At 43.7% G+C, this 14,676-nt stretch overlaps 1 protein-coding gene across 1 annotated transcript in view; it reads left to right on the forward strand.

Moving 5' to 3' along the window:
* The first annotated feature begins 219 nt into the window (after positions 1–219).
* Positions 220–14,676, forward strand: part of jade2 (jade family PHD finger 2) — a 110,446-nt gene continuing 95,989 nt past the window's right edge. The window contains exons 1-5 of the mRNA XM_034683563.1: positions 220–381; positions 1,720–1,733; positions 2,208–2,359; positions 5,554–5,765; positions 11,408–11,575. Of these exons, the coding sequence (XP_034539454.1) occupies positions 220–381; positions 1,720–1,733; positions 2,208–2,359; positions 5,554–5,765; positions 11,408–11,575 (708 nt within the window). The remainder of the gene's footprint in view (positions 382–1,719; positions 1,734–2,207; positions 2,360–5,553; positions 5,766–11,407; positions 11,576–14,676) is intronic.

Consider the following 14,676-nt stretch of genomic DNA (forward strand, 5'->3'; position numbering starts at 1 on the left):
ATCTTTGAATAAATTCAGATTCTAACGATGTGTCTGCAGCGCTCAGATTGGGATCACAATAAAATCAAGACTTACAGTGCAGCTCTGTGTGTGTGTGTGTGTGTGTGTCTGACTCTTTATTGGTTCCCAGTGGGTCAAGCAGAGATCTTGACCCCATTTCCTGCTGTTGTTGACAGAGACATTGCGGCCCGAGGCTTCCAGAGGAGCAGACACGGCGGCATGGAGGAGCTTCCTGTCAGCGCTGCCTTCAAACACTCGATCCGTCATTGTTTTGATTACTCCTCTTTTGCCATTTGTCCGACTCGGATTCAGTCTTTGTGGAAACATGAGGTCAGGACCCGACAGTGGAAGCCGAGCCTCAGACATGTGAAGGGTTTCGTGGTAACGCGTATTGTCATGGGGAGAGCGGGATCTTGTGGTGTGTCACTCAGGATGTACTGTACAGCGTTTAAAAAAGACCACACTGTTGTTTTCATGCAAATATCAGGAGGTGTGTTTGAAACAGGACTTCAGTGACACCTGGGGTTTAATGAAGACCTGCCAACACTCCTGATTTAGGCAGGAGTCTACCACTTTTTAACTTATTCCCCCGCTGTACTCCCAAGCTGTTACTTCTCCCGACAATCTCCCTATTTCACGTTGATGTCAAACAAATGAGTGTCCCTCAACTTCCATGGGGGTGTTGCGTGCTAATTCAATCTGATATTTAAATACCTTAAGTCCTCTACTTGAGCCTTATATTCAAACCCCCAAAAACATCCACCCCTCTTCTCCCTGTAGATGGTTTGATCCAAAAGACGGTGCATGAGATGGTTTCTGACAGCAGGTAAACACAGACACACAGGTAGACAGGTAGATCTGTGACACCGATAGCTGAAGTGTTCATTAGATGAGTTGTTCTGAGTTCAACAAACTTCTGCTCTGTTTAAAGATTTCATCATTAAAGTGGGTTAGCCCTGTTCTTATAGCCAACTTAAGGTGTGACGTGCAATAAAGCAGCATCCTCTTTAAAGTTCATCAGGAGAGTTTAGAGCTGTGTGAGTCTGATGACAGAGTGCTGATAGTGTCACTATCACAATATCACAGGTGGAGTTATTAAACACTAAACTAAGATGCAGAGGAAATCTCTTCATCTTTAAATAAAGAGCAGAAAGCAGCAAAGGCTGAGGATGCAGAGGTTACTGTAGGTCAGAAAGCAGCAGAGGCTGAGGATGCAGAGGTTACTGTAGGTCAGAAAGCAGCAGAGGCTGAGGATGCAGAGGTTACTGTAGGTCAGAGAACATTTAGCTGTAGGTAATAAATATGATTTAAAGGACCCAGATACATGACTTTAAAAAGCACATAGAGATGTAGATTCATGTCACAGAGACTCCTTCATTGAAATAATACTATAATGGTGTTAACATCAAAATATGGTGTCAACACAAACCTTCCTGGACCATGTGTGTGTTACTCCTTCCTGCAGTGGCTCACTCTACTCTCACTCTTCAACATGTTGATGAAGTTTGTCATATTTGTAAGACATGGATTTTTTAATGTTGTATGTTTTCATTCTATATTTTACTGCTAACCTTGAAATTAAGAGACATTTAAAGTATTTGACTTACATATCTGTTCATTAAATGTATTAATCTGCAGTTCAGGGTCATATATGGACGGGGGGTTGCTGGGTATAGGCTGATTTTATGATACTCCAGAAAATCTCCCTGTTTTTCACAGTCCAATGTTGGCAGGTATGGTTTAATGAGGCCATTAAAGAAGGGCGGTGCTGTTAGGTGTGTTTGCCTAACAGCAGAGAAAAGCTCACTGAGCAGCTGGATTTAAAGAATCATGAAACACATCTGGAAGTTTTGTGTATTTACACAAGTTGGAAATCTTCATCCTGAGAGAGTTTCAGGTGACGCTGAGAAGGAAACACCTGTCAGGGTTCAGATGGCTGAGCAGCGATTTTAAATGTCCAACGAGATGGACCTTGGTATAATCTCTCTCATGTTGTGATTTCAACATCTTTTGTTTGAAAGCCTGCAAATAATGAGTTTGTTTTTTAGAGATTATTTTTCAATCTGAGAAATCATACCAAGCTTAGCCGTGCTGGACCGGACCCTGACATGAGGCACCTTAACCTCGAGCAGCAGGAAGCAGCAGTGTTGTGTGAGCTCCAGTGTCAGCGTTAACATGACGAACTCTTGTCTCTGTGTTTGCTCCAGGTCCCTGCCGGAGTCTTCAGGTGGTCTGTCCATCAACAAGGAGAGGGAGAGAGAGATCCAGCCTCCACCCACCCAGCGCTACAGCGGCTACGACCTGGACGACCTGGACGTTGCCTGGCTGGAGCTGGTGAACCATGAGTTCAGGCAGATGGGTGAGTTAAAGAACATCAAACATTAAATCTCTTTGGTGAATTCTCCGGTATTTTAAAAGCTGAGAGCACAAAGTGACGCTCTCACTCTCTGGACTTAGATTTGAAATGTGAGAGAGTGAGGAACCTCAACGGGTGAATCTCTGAAGTTTCAGTTTCAGCTGATATCTCACATTTTAGGAACTCTTCCACACTTCCTCCTCTCGTAGTTTCCTTCCTCCTCTCTGTTCCTCTTCTTCTCCACCTTTGTGTCACTCCTCTCTCCTCGGCTCCATCCTTCGTTTCACCATGGTGACAGCTGCTGACCCCGAGCATCTCTCCCATCTCCTCCATTATGCTCCATATCTGATCGGCTCCTCTCGGATAAAGAGCAGTAACTGTGTCTATAAATCCCCGCCGGGGCTTCAGGCCTTATTTCTGGGACACACTTCTTCCTTAAAGCAAACTCACACACACACACACACACACACACATACACACACAGACCCCCCCCCCCACCACCCACACACACACACACACACACACACACACACACTAATCTTCATAGAGCAGACAGACAGCTGATTGGTTTGCTGAGCAGAGGATGATTCAGCGTTTTCTATGAGTCCTCTGCTTTCATACGTTTTGTTCAAACCAACATAATCACCTTTTGTTGTTCATATAATCACTCTCTTCTGTCGGAGAGAGAAACCACATAAGCTTGAATTTACAGATTTTCCAACAAAGAGAAAATGAGTCACGACATTTGTTCAGGCAGTGTGTATGTGTGTGTGTGTGTGTGTGTGTGTGTGTGTGTGTGTGTGTGTGTGTGTGTGATGTATTCCTGTCAGACAGAGAATTATTAATGTGCAGAAACACAGAAAGTGTTTAATAACACTAAATGTTGAAACGATGGCTCCCTCACTTATAATCGAGAGACTGTGGTCGATCTCATGTCGGACTCTTTCGATCGTCGTTTGATTCGTGTCGGACTCTTTCGATCGTCGTTTGATTCGTGTCGGAATCTTTCGATCGTCGTTTGATTCGTGTCAGACTCTTCAGATCGTCGTTTGATTCATGTCAGACTCTTCTGATCGTCGTTTGATTCATGTCAGACTCTTCTGATCGTCGTTTGATTCGTGTCAGACTCTTCTGATCGTCGTTTGATTCATGTCAGACTCTTCAGATCGTCGTTTGATTCATGTCAGACTCTTCAGATCGTCGTTTGATTCGTGTCGGACTCTGCAGATCGTCGATTGATTCGTGTCAGACTCTTCTGATCGTCGTTTGATTCATGTCAGACTCTTCTGATCGTCGTTTGATTCATGTCAGACTCTTCAGATCATCGTTTGATTCGTGTCGGACTCTTCAGATCATCGTTTGATTCGTGTCGGACTCTTCTGATCGTCGTTTGATTTGTGTCAGACTCTTCAGATCATCGTTTGATTCGTGTCGGACTCTTCAGATCGTCGTTTGATTTGTGTCAGACTCTTCAGATCGTCGTTTGATTCGTGTCAGACTCTTCTGATCGTCGTTTGATTTGTGTCAGACTCTTCAGATCGTCGTTTGATTCGTGTCAGACTCTTCAGATCGTCGTTTGATTCATGTCAGACTCTTCAGATCATCGTTTGATTCGTGTCGGACTCTTCAGATCGTCGTTTGATTCGTGTTCGGACTCTTCAGATCGTCGTTTGATTCGTGTCGGACTCTTCAGATCGTCGTTTCACTCGTGTCGGACTCTTCAGATCGTCGTTTGATTCGTGTCAGACTCTTCAGATCATCGTTTGATTCATGTCAGACTCTGCAGATCGTCGTTTGATTCGTGTCAGACTCTTCAGATCATCGTTTGATTCGTGTCAGACTCTTCAGATCGTCGTTTGATTCATATCAGACTCTTCAGATCATCGTTTGATTCGTGTCAGACTCTGCAGATCGTCGTTTGATTCGTGTCGGACTCTTCAGATCATCGTTTGATTCGTGTCAGACTCTTCAGATCGTCGTTTGATTCGTGTCAGACTCTTCAGATCATCGTTTGATTCGTGTCAGACTCTTCAGATCGTCGTTTGATTCATATCAGACTCTTCAGATCATCGTTTGATTCGTGTCGGACTCTTCAGATCATCGTTTGATTCGTGTCAGACTCTTCAGATCGTCGTTTGATTCGTGTCAGACTCTTCAGATCATCGTTTGATTCGTGTCGGACTCTTCAGATCATCGTTTGATTCGTGTCGGACTCTTCCGATCGTTGATTGATTCGTGTCGGCGTGTTTTCATGTCATAGATTCAGGAGTTCACTCTGACTGCTGTCATCTGAAAAGCTTTCCTCAGTTCTAAACCCAAAGATCATCTTCATTTCAGAGAAAGGGGAAAGAGGTCCAGATTTAAAGCCTCACTGTTACCAATTTCGTGTAATCATGGTAATCTTGTTGCATGTAATGAGATAATAGTATGCCACATCTGTTTACTACAGTCCTGGAAACCAGACTGTGGACTTTCCCTGTAGCTCAAACTCTTTATTTTTCATGAGGCAGAAATCTTCCTTTTCTAGGGGAATCAGTTTTCATCAACTATTAACCAGCCTTCGAGCAAGGCAGTACTTTGAGATGCAAATGAAGCGGGTATGCTAATGCTGACACATATTGGAGAGGTGAGCCGAGCTTCCGGCTACATGCTGTTCCTTTGCTGGCTTGTAGTGACTGAGCACGTGCGAAATGTTCCTTCTTCTTTTTCTTCCTCACACACCGGCTCATTTTCAGAGCATTTATCCAAAGCAAACAGACAGTGACCTGTGTGAGGTGTTCCTGCAAAGAAAGCTGTGTGCATTTCCAATTTAAGTGTGAGACAGTGTTCCAGCCAAAAATAACAGCATGAGCCAGCCAATGAAACAAATGACTGAGCTTCCTGAGAGCAGCTTCCCCATTACTCTTCTCCTCGTCTGTAACAAGAAGAAAAGAAGCCTCTGGTTGTTGACCCTGCTGCTGCACTGTCAGTTTAAATCGCTCAGGCACGGTTTCCTCAGACATCTCTGTCTGAAGCAATGCTTTCCTCACAGTCTGAGTTTCTTTGAACAATGGAGAACAAAACATCACATCTCTGTCTTGAAGAAGAACTCAATGTGTAAAGCAACAAAGAAACATCAGACAGACTCCTCTAGTCTTTTCTTTTCCCCCGGTCTAGTCTTCAGTTTTCCCCAACAGGAGTTTTCTTTTCTCCCACAGCGTTACCAGAGCTGGACGAGCTGACCATGGAGTGTGTGCTGGTGGAGCTGGAGAGTGTGTGTGAGGAGAAGATGAGGCAAGCCATCGAGGCAGAGGAAGGCCTGGGTATCGAGTACGACGAGGATGTGGTGTGTGACGTCTGCCGCTCGCCTGAGGGAGAGGACGGCAACGAGATGGTCTTCTGTGATAAGTGTAACGTCTGCGTTCATCAGGTAAGACATATTTTCATTCCAGCCTGTGTGTGTGTGTTTCTTTAAAGACTCTTTAATCCTTTTTGTTTTAATTATTGCTTGGAGGGACAAAAGCTAAATGCTGAAATGTTCATTAAAGATTCAAAATAAGGTTCAGTTGTGTCTCTTTGCTCATGTTCTCTGACTGAGGGTTCAAGCTCAGTCCGGTTTTATAGATCCTGTGATGATGGTTGTGGCTCTACTTTGTTAACACAGTGTTGATTGTTTGTGAGCTCTGTTGGTGTCATGAGACTCCTGTTATAGCACTGGACAGGAATAGTTCCCTCCACCTGCTGACTGAAGGCTCCTGTTGGTCTGTCACCTGCTGCGTGTGACACCTGCAGGAGAAGACGGTCTCTGGTCTTTAGTGTTTTCATTAACCATGAATGGACCTCTAAGAGAAGCTACAATATGAGTTTATTTAAACATCAGAAGAAGCAAACCGTACCTACTGTCACGTATTTATGGCAGAACCCAAAAAGCAGACTAAGACTTTTCTTTCCCAGAGTTTATTGTTGAAGTGCAGGGTGAGGGGATAGCTGGTGGGGGTCCTGGGGTGTGCTGAGGGCTCCAGACGGTGGTCAACAGGCAGGAGAGTGAAGACGGTGGCAGAGCTTGTAGCTGAAGGGTCCTGGAGACAAAAAACACAGGTGTCAGGTGGGTTCAAGGTGATGACAGAAAAATAGCAAAAAGTTTAGCTACAGGTTTTCTTGAGAGCTGGACTTGGCTACCATGTGGGCATAACAGTCCGGCAGGGACTGGATGTTGGTGCAGGGTTCTTGTAGGCTGTGGTGATTGGATGATGGCTGGCAGGAGTGTGATTGCAGATCCAGTGCAGGTGAGCAGGGAGTGAAGGAGACAGAGCAGGAGGGAGAGGGAAAAACACAAAACACAGGCACACAGAGGAGGAACTGTGACACCTACGTAACCAAGAACTCACTGATGTGTTGCTGCTTTAAAGTCTGCTAAGTATTTACCATGAGGAGTCTCCAGAACTTACCGCAATACATCAGATCTATTTACTTTAAAGGTGACATATCATGCAAAATTGACTTTTTAATGTGTCCCTGTCTACAAACCCCCTGAGAATAAAAAGAATCCATTCTGCCCCTGTTCTGATTTCTCCACCTTTCTGTAAATGTGTGTGAAACCAGCCGTTTCAGACTTCTGTGTTTTTGTTACGTATCAACAATATCCGGTCTGTCACGGAGTCAGAGCTTGGAGCTTGTTCAGCCCATAGACTGTATAAAATACAACTCAACCCCTCCTCCTTTTTTCATTCCCTGCACGCATGTGTGCTAACAAGGAGCTTAGGAGGGAGGCATGCTAGTTGTAGGCTGTCTTAATAAACACAAAGGTCGCTTTGACTCCTCACGTCTGCAGATTTGAAGATCTAGTGGATGATTTGTATTTGTCATGGATACGTGCTAGCGCTAGTTAGCATAGCTACATAGCTACATGTTCATAGCTGTAGCTGTGTATCAAGACACACGTCTACATACTGACAAATAAAACAACAAGAAACACTAAATCTGTGACCAATCCTTCAGAAAAGGTCCCGCTGCCTTTCTGGTAGAGGTCGGTTTTACTCCCCACGTCTGCAGATTTGAAGATCTAGTGGATGATTTTTATTTATCATGGATACGTGCTAGCGCTAGTTAGCATAGCCACATAGCTACATGTTCGTAGCTGTGTACCAAGACACACGTCGACATACTGATAAATAAAACAACAAGAAACACTAAATCTGTGACCAGTCGTTCAGAAAGGTCCTGCTACAGGCGCCTCTCCGTCAGGATCAGATTCTGGATCAGATTCAGAGGGTTGAAGTAACGTGATCTCTGAGTAGCCGTGTATATTCAGCCAACATGTAAACATTAGATCAACGTGCCGGAGAGCCGAGACCACATCCACTTCCTGAGGGGGCGTGGTCAGAGGAAAAACAGAGTGTTCTGAGGAGGACTGAAGAAGAGGGTTTTTCAGGCAGACCAAAATCTGATTTCAAAGTGTTTTTTTGAGCATAAACTTTAAAGACATGTTTTGGGGACCTCTTAGACCAATATATGTTGATGGAAAAAGCGTGATATGTCACCTTTAAATTAAATCTAAACAAGATTCTAATAATTATAAAGACTATGTTTGAGTCTCATGATGAACATTTCTGAGCCTGACGCTCAAACCACTGACCGAGCTCAGCTGCAGTGTCTCACTTTATATAATAACTACTAATGATTCTTTTTAACAACGATTCGATTGGTATCATGATTCGTGGTTGCCGATTCGATTAAAGGACGATATTGGTTCATTTAGGACGATACGATCTGAAACGATTCAGTGACTTCAAATCGATTCACTAAGTTTTTTCACACTCAACCAGTGTGACTGTGAAGTAAATCCCTTGATCCTGGACAGTCCTTGCTTCCTGTTGTTGATGTTTTTGCCTGAGGCTTCTGCAGAGCTGATGTTACCTAGATGAACGCTGCAAGAGGCGCCTGGACAGCCGGCGTTGTGTGAAATCCCATGGCGCCTTAGTAGGTGGTTGGATAGATTTGTGGTGTTGCCGTGGTAACTTTACTTGACCTTTACATATCCTACAAACGGTGAGAGACTTATTTAGAACATCTCCGTCTTTGCAAAAGTTCAAAGTGTTTCCACACGCTGGACCGCAATGGTGGCTTGATCATTTCTCAGTCGCCAGCTTCTCCTCTGCCGTCCGCCATGCTATGTGTTTGTTGTCTGCTGGCGTGTGGCGATGACGTCACAGACAGGCAGCCGGGGGCGCTGGTGGCCTAGCAGTCTAAGCGCCCCACGTACAGAGGCTACAGTCCTCGTGGCAGGGGTCGCCGGTTCGATTCCCGACCAGTCAACCATTTCCTGCATGTCTTCCCCCGCTCTCTACTCCCCACATTTCCTGTCTCTCTTCAGCTGTACTATAAAATAAAGGCAAAAAGGCAAAAACATAACTTTAAAAAAAAACAAAAACAGACAGGCAGCCTGAATTGAGTAACATTTAAGTCTTTATCATTAAAAGTGTTAAAAAAAAACACCTCCATATAAAGTCTGCCGTGCTTCAATCCAATGTGTTATTTCCTAGTATGGATACAATCCATTTATTACCTTTTAAAACGATGTTAGATCCATATATGTCGTTTGGAAGGCCAACTAGCCGAGCACAGATCGATGTATTCGGATCATAGGAATATAAATCGATACATTGATGTAGTGGATGAATCGTTACACCCCTAATAACTACAGTAGCTTCAAATCAGCCGGACACTACATTTAAACACTCTTCTGTTTGTGAGACTGAAGCTCAAAGTCACCAAGAAACGCACAAGATCTTCGTGTTTTCAGGAACAGGGACAAAAAGAAGAAAGTGTTTCATATCTGGACCCCAGCTCTCCTCTAAAGACTGCCTAACCTTCAGCAGGTTAAAACACAGCCTGCTCACTACAGATGAGCTTTGATCAATAACACCCTCTGATCAATAAAGAGCTTTAATTGCTGTTAATGAAGATGGATCTTTGACGTTCAGTTGGAGGTTTGTTGTTCCTCTCTGCCTCCCTTTGTTAGCACCTTGTGAATCTGAGCTTTTACTCTAATGAGATGTTTTTGTGTTTCTGTTCAGGGAACGATCGAGACCCTGAAACAGGTTCTTAGAAACATGTTGCTTTTGGGGTTTTTAGGTGTCTGGATTTCCTCTGTGCTAACGGAGCAGGAGTTTGACTCATAAGAAATCACATTAGATTGATCTGACGCACGAGCTTTGACAATGGAGGAAAGGGAGGCATTGAGAATGAGTCATTCCCCGCAGGAGAGACACTTTGAAACCTTTCAGGAATAAAGCTGAAATCTCTGTTCCTAACCTCAGGCTGGATTTGTTTATCAGATAGAAGGCTGCTCTGATGTTAGTATGAACAGTGTTCAGGTTCCTCTGTTAGCAGAGAGAAGGAGGCCGTGATGATAAGATAACCTGCTGTGTTCTGAAAACATCCCCGTCCTCCTTCTTCTGTTAGTGGATTTAAAACAGGCCCAAGTGCTGGACGTGGGGAGGGCGGGGTTTCTGCCTGCTGTTACATGAACTCTGAAGACATTCACAACAAAATACAGACTAACTCTAATACAGACTAACTCTAATACAGACTAACTCTTATAGAGACTAACTCTTATACAGACTAACTCTTATACAGACTAACTCTAATACAGACTAACTCTTATACAGACCAACTCTAATAAAGACTTATTCTAATACAGACTAACTCTTATAGAGACTAACTCTTATACAGACTAACTCTTATACAGACTAACTCTTATACAGACTAACTCTTATACAGACTAACTCTAATACAGACTAACTCTAATACAGACTAACTCTAATACAGACTAACTCTTACACAGACTAACTCTAATACAGACTAACTCTAATACAGACTAACTCTTATACAGACTAACTCTAATACAGACTAACTCTAATACAGACTAACTCTAATACAGACTAACTCTTACACAGACTAACTCTAATACAGACTAACTCTTATAGAGACTAACTCTTACACAGACTAACTCTTATAGAGACTAACTCTTACACAGACTAACTCTAATACAGACTAACTCTTATAGAGACTAACTCTTACACAGACTAACTCTAATACGGACTAACTCTAATACAGACTAACTCTTATACAGACTAACTCTTATACAGACTAACCCTTCTACAGACTAACTCTTATACAGACTAACTCTAATACAGACTAACTCTTATAGAGACTAACTCTTATACAGACTAATTCTAATACGGACTAACTCTAATACAGACTAACTCTTATACAGACTAACTCTAATACAGACTAACTCTTATACAGACTAACTCTTATACAGACTAACTATAATACAGACTAACCCTTATACAGACTAACTCTAATAAAGACTAACTCTAATACAGACTAACTCTTATACAGACTAACTCTAATGCAGACTAACTCTAATTCAGACTAACTCTTACACAGACTAACTCTAATACAGACTAACTCTTATACAGACTAACTTTAATACAGACTAACTCTTATACAGACTAACTCTAATGCAGACTAACTCTAATACAGACTAACTCTAATACAGACTAACTCTTATACAGACTAACTCTTATACAGACTAACTCTAATACAGACTAACTCTTATACAGACTAACTCTTATACAGACTAACTCTAATACAGACTAACTCTTACACAGACTAACTCTAATACAGACTAACTCTAATACAGACTAACTTTAATACAGACTAACTCTTATGCAGACTATCTCTAATACAGACTAACTCTTATAGAGACTAACTCTTACACAGACTAACTCTAATAAAGACTAACTCTAATACAGACTAACTCTTATAAAGTCTAACTCTTACACAGACTAACTCTTATGCAGACTAACTCTAATACAGACTAACTCTTATAAAGACTTACTCTTATGCACACTAACTCTTATGCAGACTAACTCCAATACAGACTAACTCTTATACAGACTAACTCTTATACAGACTAACTCTAATACAGACTAACTCTTATGCAGACTAACTTTACCTTCTTCACATCCTTGTTTCTCTTAACGCCTCTCTCTTCCTCTGCAGGCGTGTTATGGCATCCTGAAGGTACCTCAGGGGAACTGGTTGTGTCGGACCTGCGCTCTGGGCGTCCAGCCCAAATGTCTGCTCTGCCCCAAGAGAGGGGGGGCCCTGAAGCCCACCCGCAGTGGAACCAAGTGGGTCCACGTCAGCTGTGCCTTATGGATCCCTGAGGTGAGTCCCAGAGAGAGACCAGAGAACTGTCCTAGTTTCTTTCCCTGATCTGAACACCCTCACTGCTGATGAGGAAGTGGTTTCTGGGCTTTAACTGTTTGATGACTCTTTGAATGTAACGTGATCCTGCAGACACGTCAGGATCTTAAAGTGTTATCAGGTAGAAGATGCACCTGAGGGGGTTCTCTACAGACAAATCATTGAGGAAACTAGACGTCTTGTGGCTGCACACAAACTGTTTTTAAATATACAGTATCTCACAAAAGTGAGTACACCCCTCACATTTCTGCACATATTTAATTATATCTTTTCATGGGACAACATTGAAGAAATTACACTTTGATATAATGTAAAGTAGTCAGTGTACAGCTTGTTTAACAGTGTAAATTTTCTGTCCCCTCAAAATAACTCAACATACAGCCATTAATGTCTAAACCACCGGCAACAAAAGTGAGTACACCCCTAAGTGAAAGTCAATATTTTCTGTAGCCACCATTATTTTCTAGCGCTGCCTTAACCCTCTTGGGCATGGAGTTCACCAGAGCTTCACAGGTTCCCACTGGAGTCCTCTTCCACTCCTCCATGATGACATCACAGAGCTGGTGGATGTTAGAGACCTTGCGCTCCTCCACCTTCCGTTTGAGGATGCCCCACACATGCTCAATAGGGTTTAGGTCTGGAGACATGCTTTGACCACTCCATCACCTTCACCCTCAGCTTCTTTAGCAAGGCAGGGGCCGTCTTGGAGGTGTGTTTGGGGTCGTTATCATGTTGGAATACTGCACTGTGGCCCAGTTTCTGAAGGGAGGGGATCATGCTCTGCTTCAGTGTGTCACAGTACATGTTGGCATTCATGGTTCCCTCAATGAACTGTAGCCCCCCAGTGCCGGCAGGACCCTCCACCATGCTTGACTGTAGGCAAGGCAAGGCAAGGCAAGGCAAGGCAAGGCACGGCACGGCACGGCACGGCACGGCAAGGCAGGCAAGACAAGACAAGGCAAGGCAAGGCAAGGCAGGCAAGACAAGGCACGGCAAGGCAAGGCAAGGCAAGGCAAGGCAAGGCAGGCAAGACAAGGCAAGGCAAGGCAAGGCAGGCAAGACAAGGCAAGGCAAGGCAAGGCACGGCAGGGCACGGCAAGGCACGGCACGGCAAGGCAAGGCAAGGCAAGGCAAGGCAGGCAAGACAAGGCAAGGCAAGGCAAGGCACGGCACGGCAAGGCAAGGCACGGCAAGGCACGGCACGGCACGGCACGGCAAGGCAAGGCAGGCAAGACAAGGCAAGGCAAGGCAAGGCACGGCACGGCAAGGCAAGGCACGGCAAGGCAAGGAAAGGAAAGGCAAGGCAGCTTTATTTGTATAGCGCATTTCATACACGAGGGCGACTCAATGTGCTTTACATTAAAACATTAAAAGCATTGGAGACATTCAGACAAGCATAAAAGAACATAATTAAAATGACAAATATAATAAAACAGAAAAGAAAAGGAAAATTAGAAATATATTTAAAATTACATTCAAATTTTAATTTAAAGTGGGTTAAAATGAGCTAAGATAGGAAGGCAGTGTTAAATAAAAAGGTCTTAGTCTTTGATTTAAAAGAGGTGAGAGTTGGAGCAGACCTGCAGCTTTCAGGGAGTGTGTTCCAGATATGTGGAGCATAATGACTAAACGCTGCTTCACCATGTTTCCTTCTGACTCTAGGGACTGAAAGCAGACCAGTACCTGATGACCTCAGAGGTCCAGATGGCTCATACAGTAGCAGCAGATCAGCCTAAACCATTCAGTGCTTTATAAACCATCAGCAGGATTTTAAAGTCTATTCTCTGACAAACAGGAAGCCAATGTAGAGATCTAAGAACTGGAGTGATGTGGTCTACTTTTTTGGTCCTTGTTAGGCAAGACACACTTGTTTTTGTACTCCTCACCTGGGCGCTCACAAACACTCTTGACACCATCTGAACCAAATAAGTTTATCTTGGTCTCATTAGACCACAAGACCTGGTTCCAGTAATCCATGTCCTTAGTCTACTGTCTTTAGGAAACTGTTTGCAGACTTTCTTGTGCATCATCTTTAGAAGAAATGTGAGGGGTGTACTCACTTTTGTGAGATACTGTATATACAGTATATGTTAGGGGTGTAACGATTCTGGTTGCCGATATGATTAAAGGACGATATTGGTTCATGTAGAACGATACGATCCAAAACGATTCAGTGACTTTGTAGCCAAACATTAGGAGTAGCTTAGTGTAGTATCTTTGAGCCCTGCATGCTCGTCTCCCGCTCTCCTTCCTCGTATGAACCCAGACTCTGAATGTGTTCCTGCTCATGAACAGGACGGTGAGTTTCCTCCACATCTTTAGAGTCAGGAGGAAGAGGAGGGATAATTACAGTGACGAGCGTAGCATGCAGCATGTGAGAGCACTTGAAAACTCCTGAAAGTGCAGCTTCTCTGGGCTTTGCCTCGACTCGGAGGATCTCTCCCACCTGTGGGTTTTGTTCCACCTGCGTTTCTTTGTTTACGCTGAATGCTTCCAACACTTCCAGTCGCTTCTTCAGTTCAGACCTCTCTTTTAAAAGTCTGCGTAGAATATGACTTGATTCAAACCGCAGCAGATAATTTGACTGGATGTGTGGTAATGATACCTTTAAAAACATCTTTCACCTGAAGGCTCTAAAGAGACACAAAGCAGCCGCTGACTCCGAGCTTCAGGGACGGTTCACGCTTTGCACACACCTTTTAAAGTGTTCAGTCAGTCATGTGTCCTCAGCCTCTCTGACAGCACACTCTGCAGTAATAGAGCAGCTTCTGGCAGCTCAAACCTTTTACTTCTAATTGCCTTCTGTCACCCTTGATTGGGCTAATTGTTTTCGTTGCTCCGCTCGCTTTTGTTTTCTCTCCCTGCCGTGGAGGGAAGAAAAGATCATTTGCATGTCTGTGCTGTGTGTGCAGTTGGGGGTGTGTGTGTGTGTTTGTGTGTGTATGCTTGCAAAAAGTCTGCAGTGTGTGTGTGCCTGCATGAGCCGGAGTTGTGTATCTGACATCCATACAAGTAAACAAACACATAACAGGAGATTTCTAATGCGACTGAATTTTCCAGAA

This window comes from Notolabrus celidotus, chromosome 5 (genome assembly GCF_009762535.1).
Source record: "Notolabrus celidotus isolate fNotCel1 chromosome 5, fNotCel1.pri, whole genome shotgun sequence".
Taxonomy (NCBI): Eukaryota; Metazoa; Chordata; class Actinopteri; order Labriformes; family Labridae; genus Notolabrus; species Notolabrus celidotus.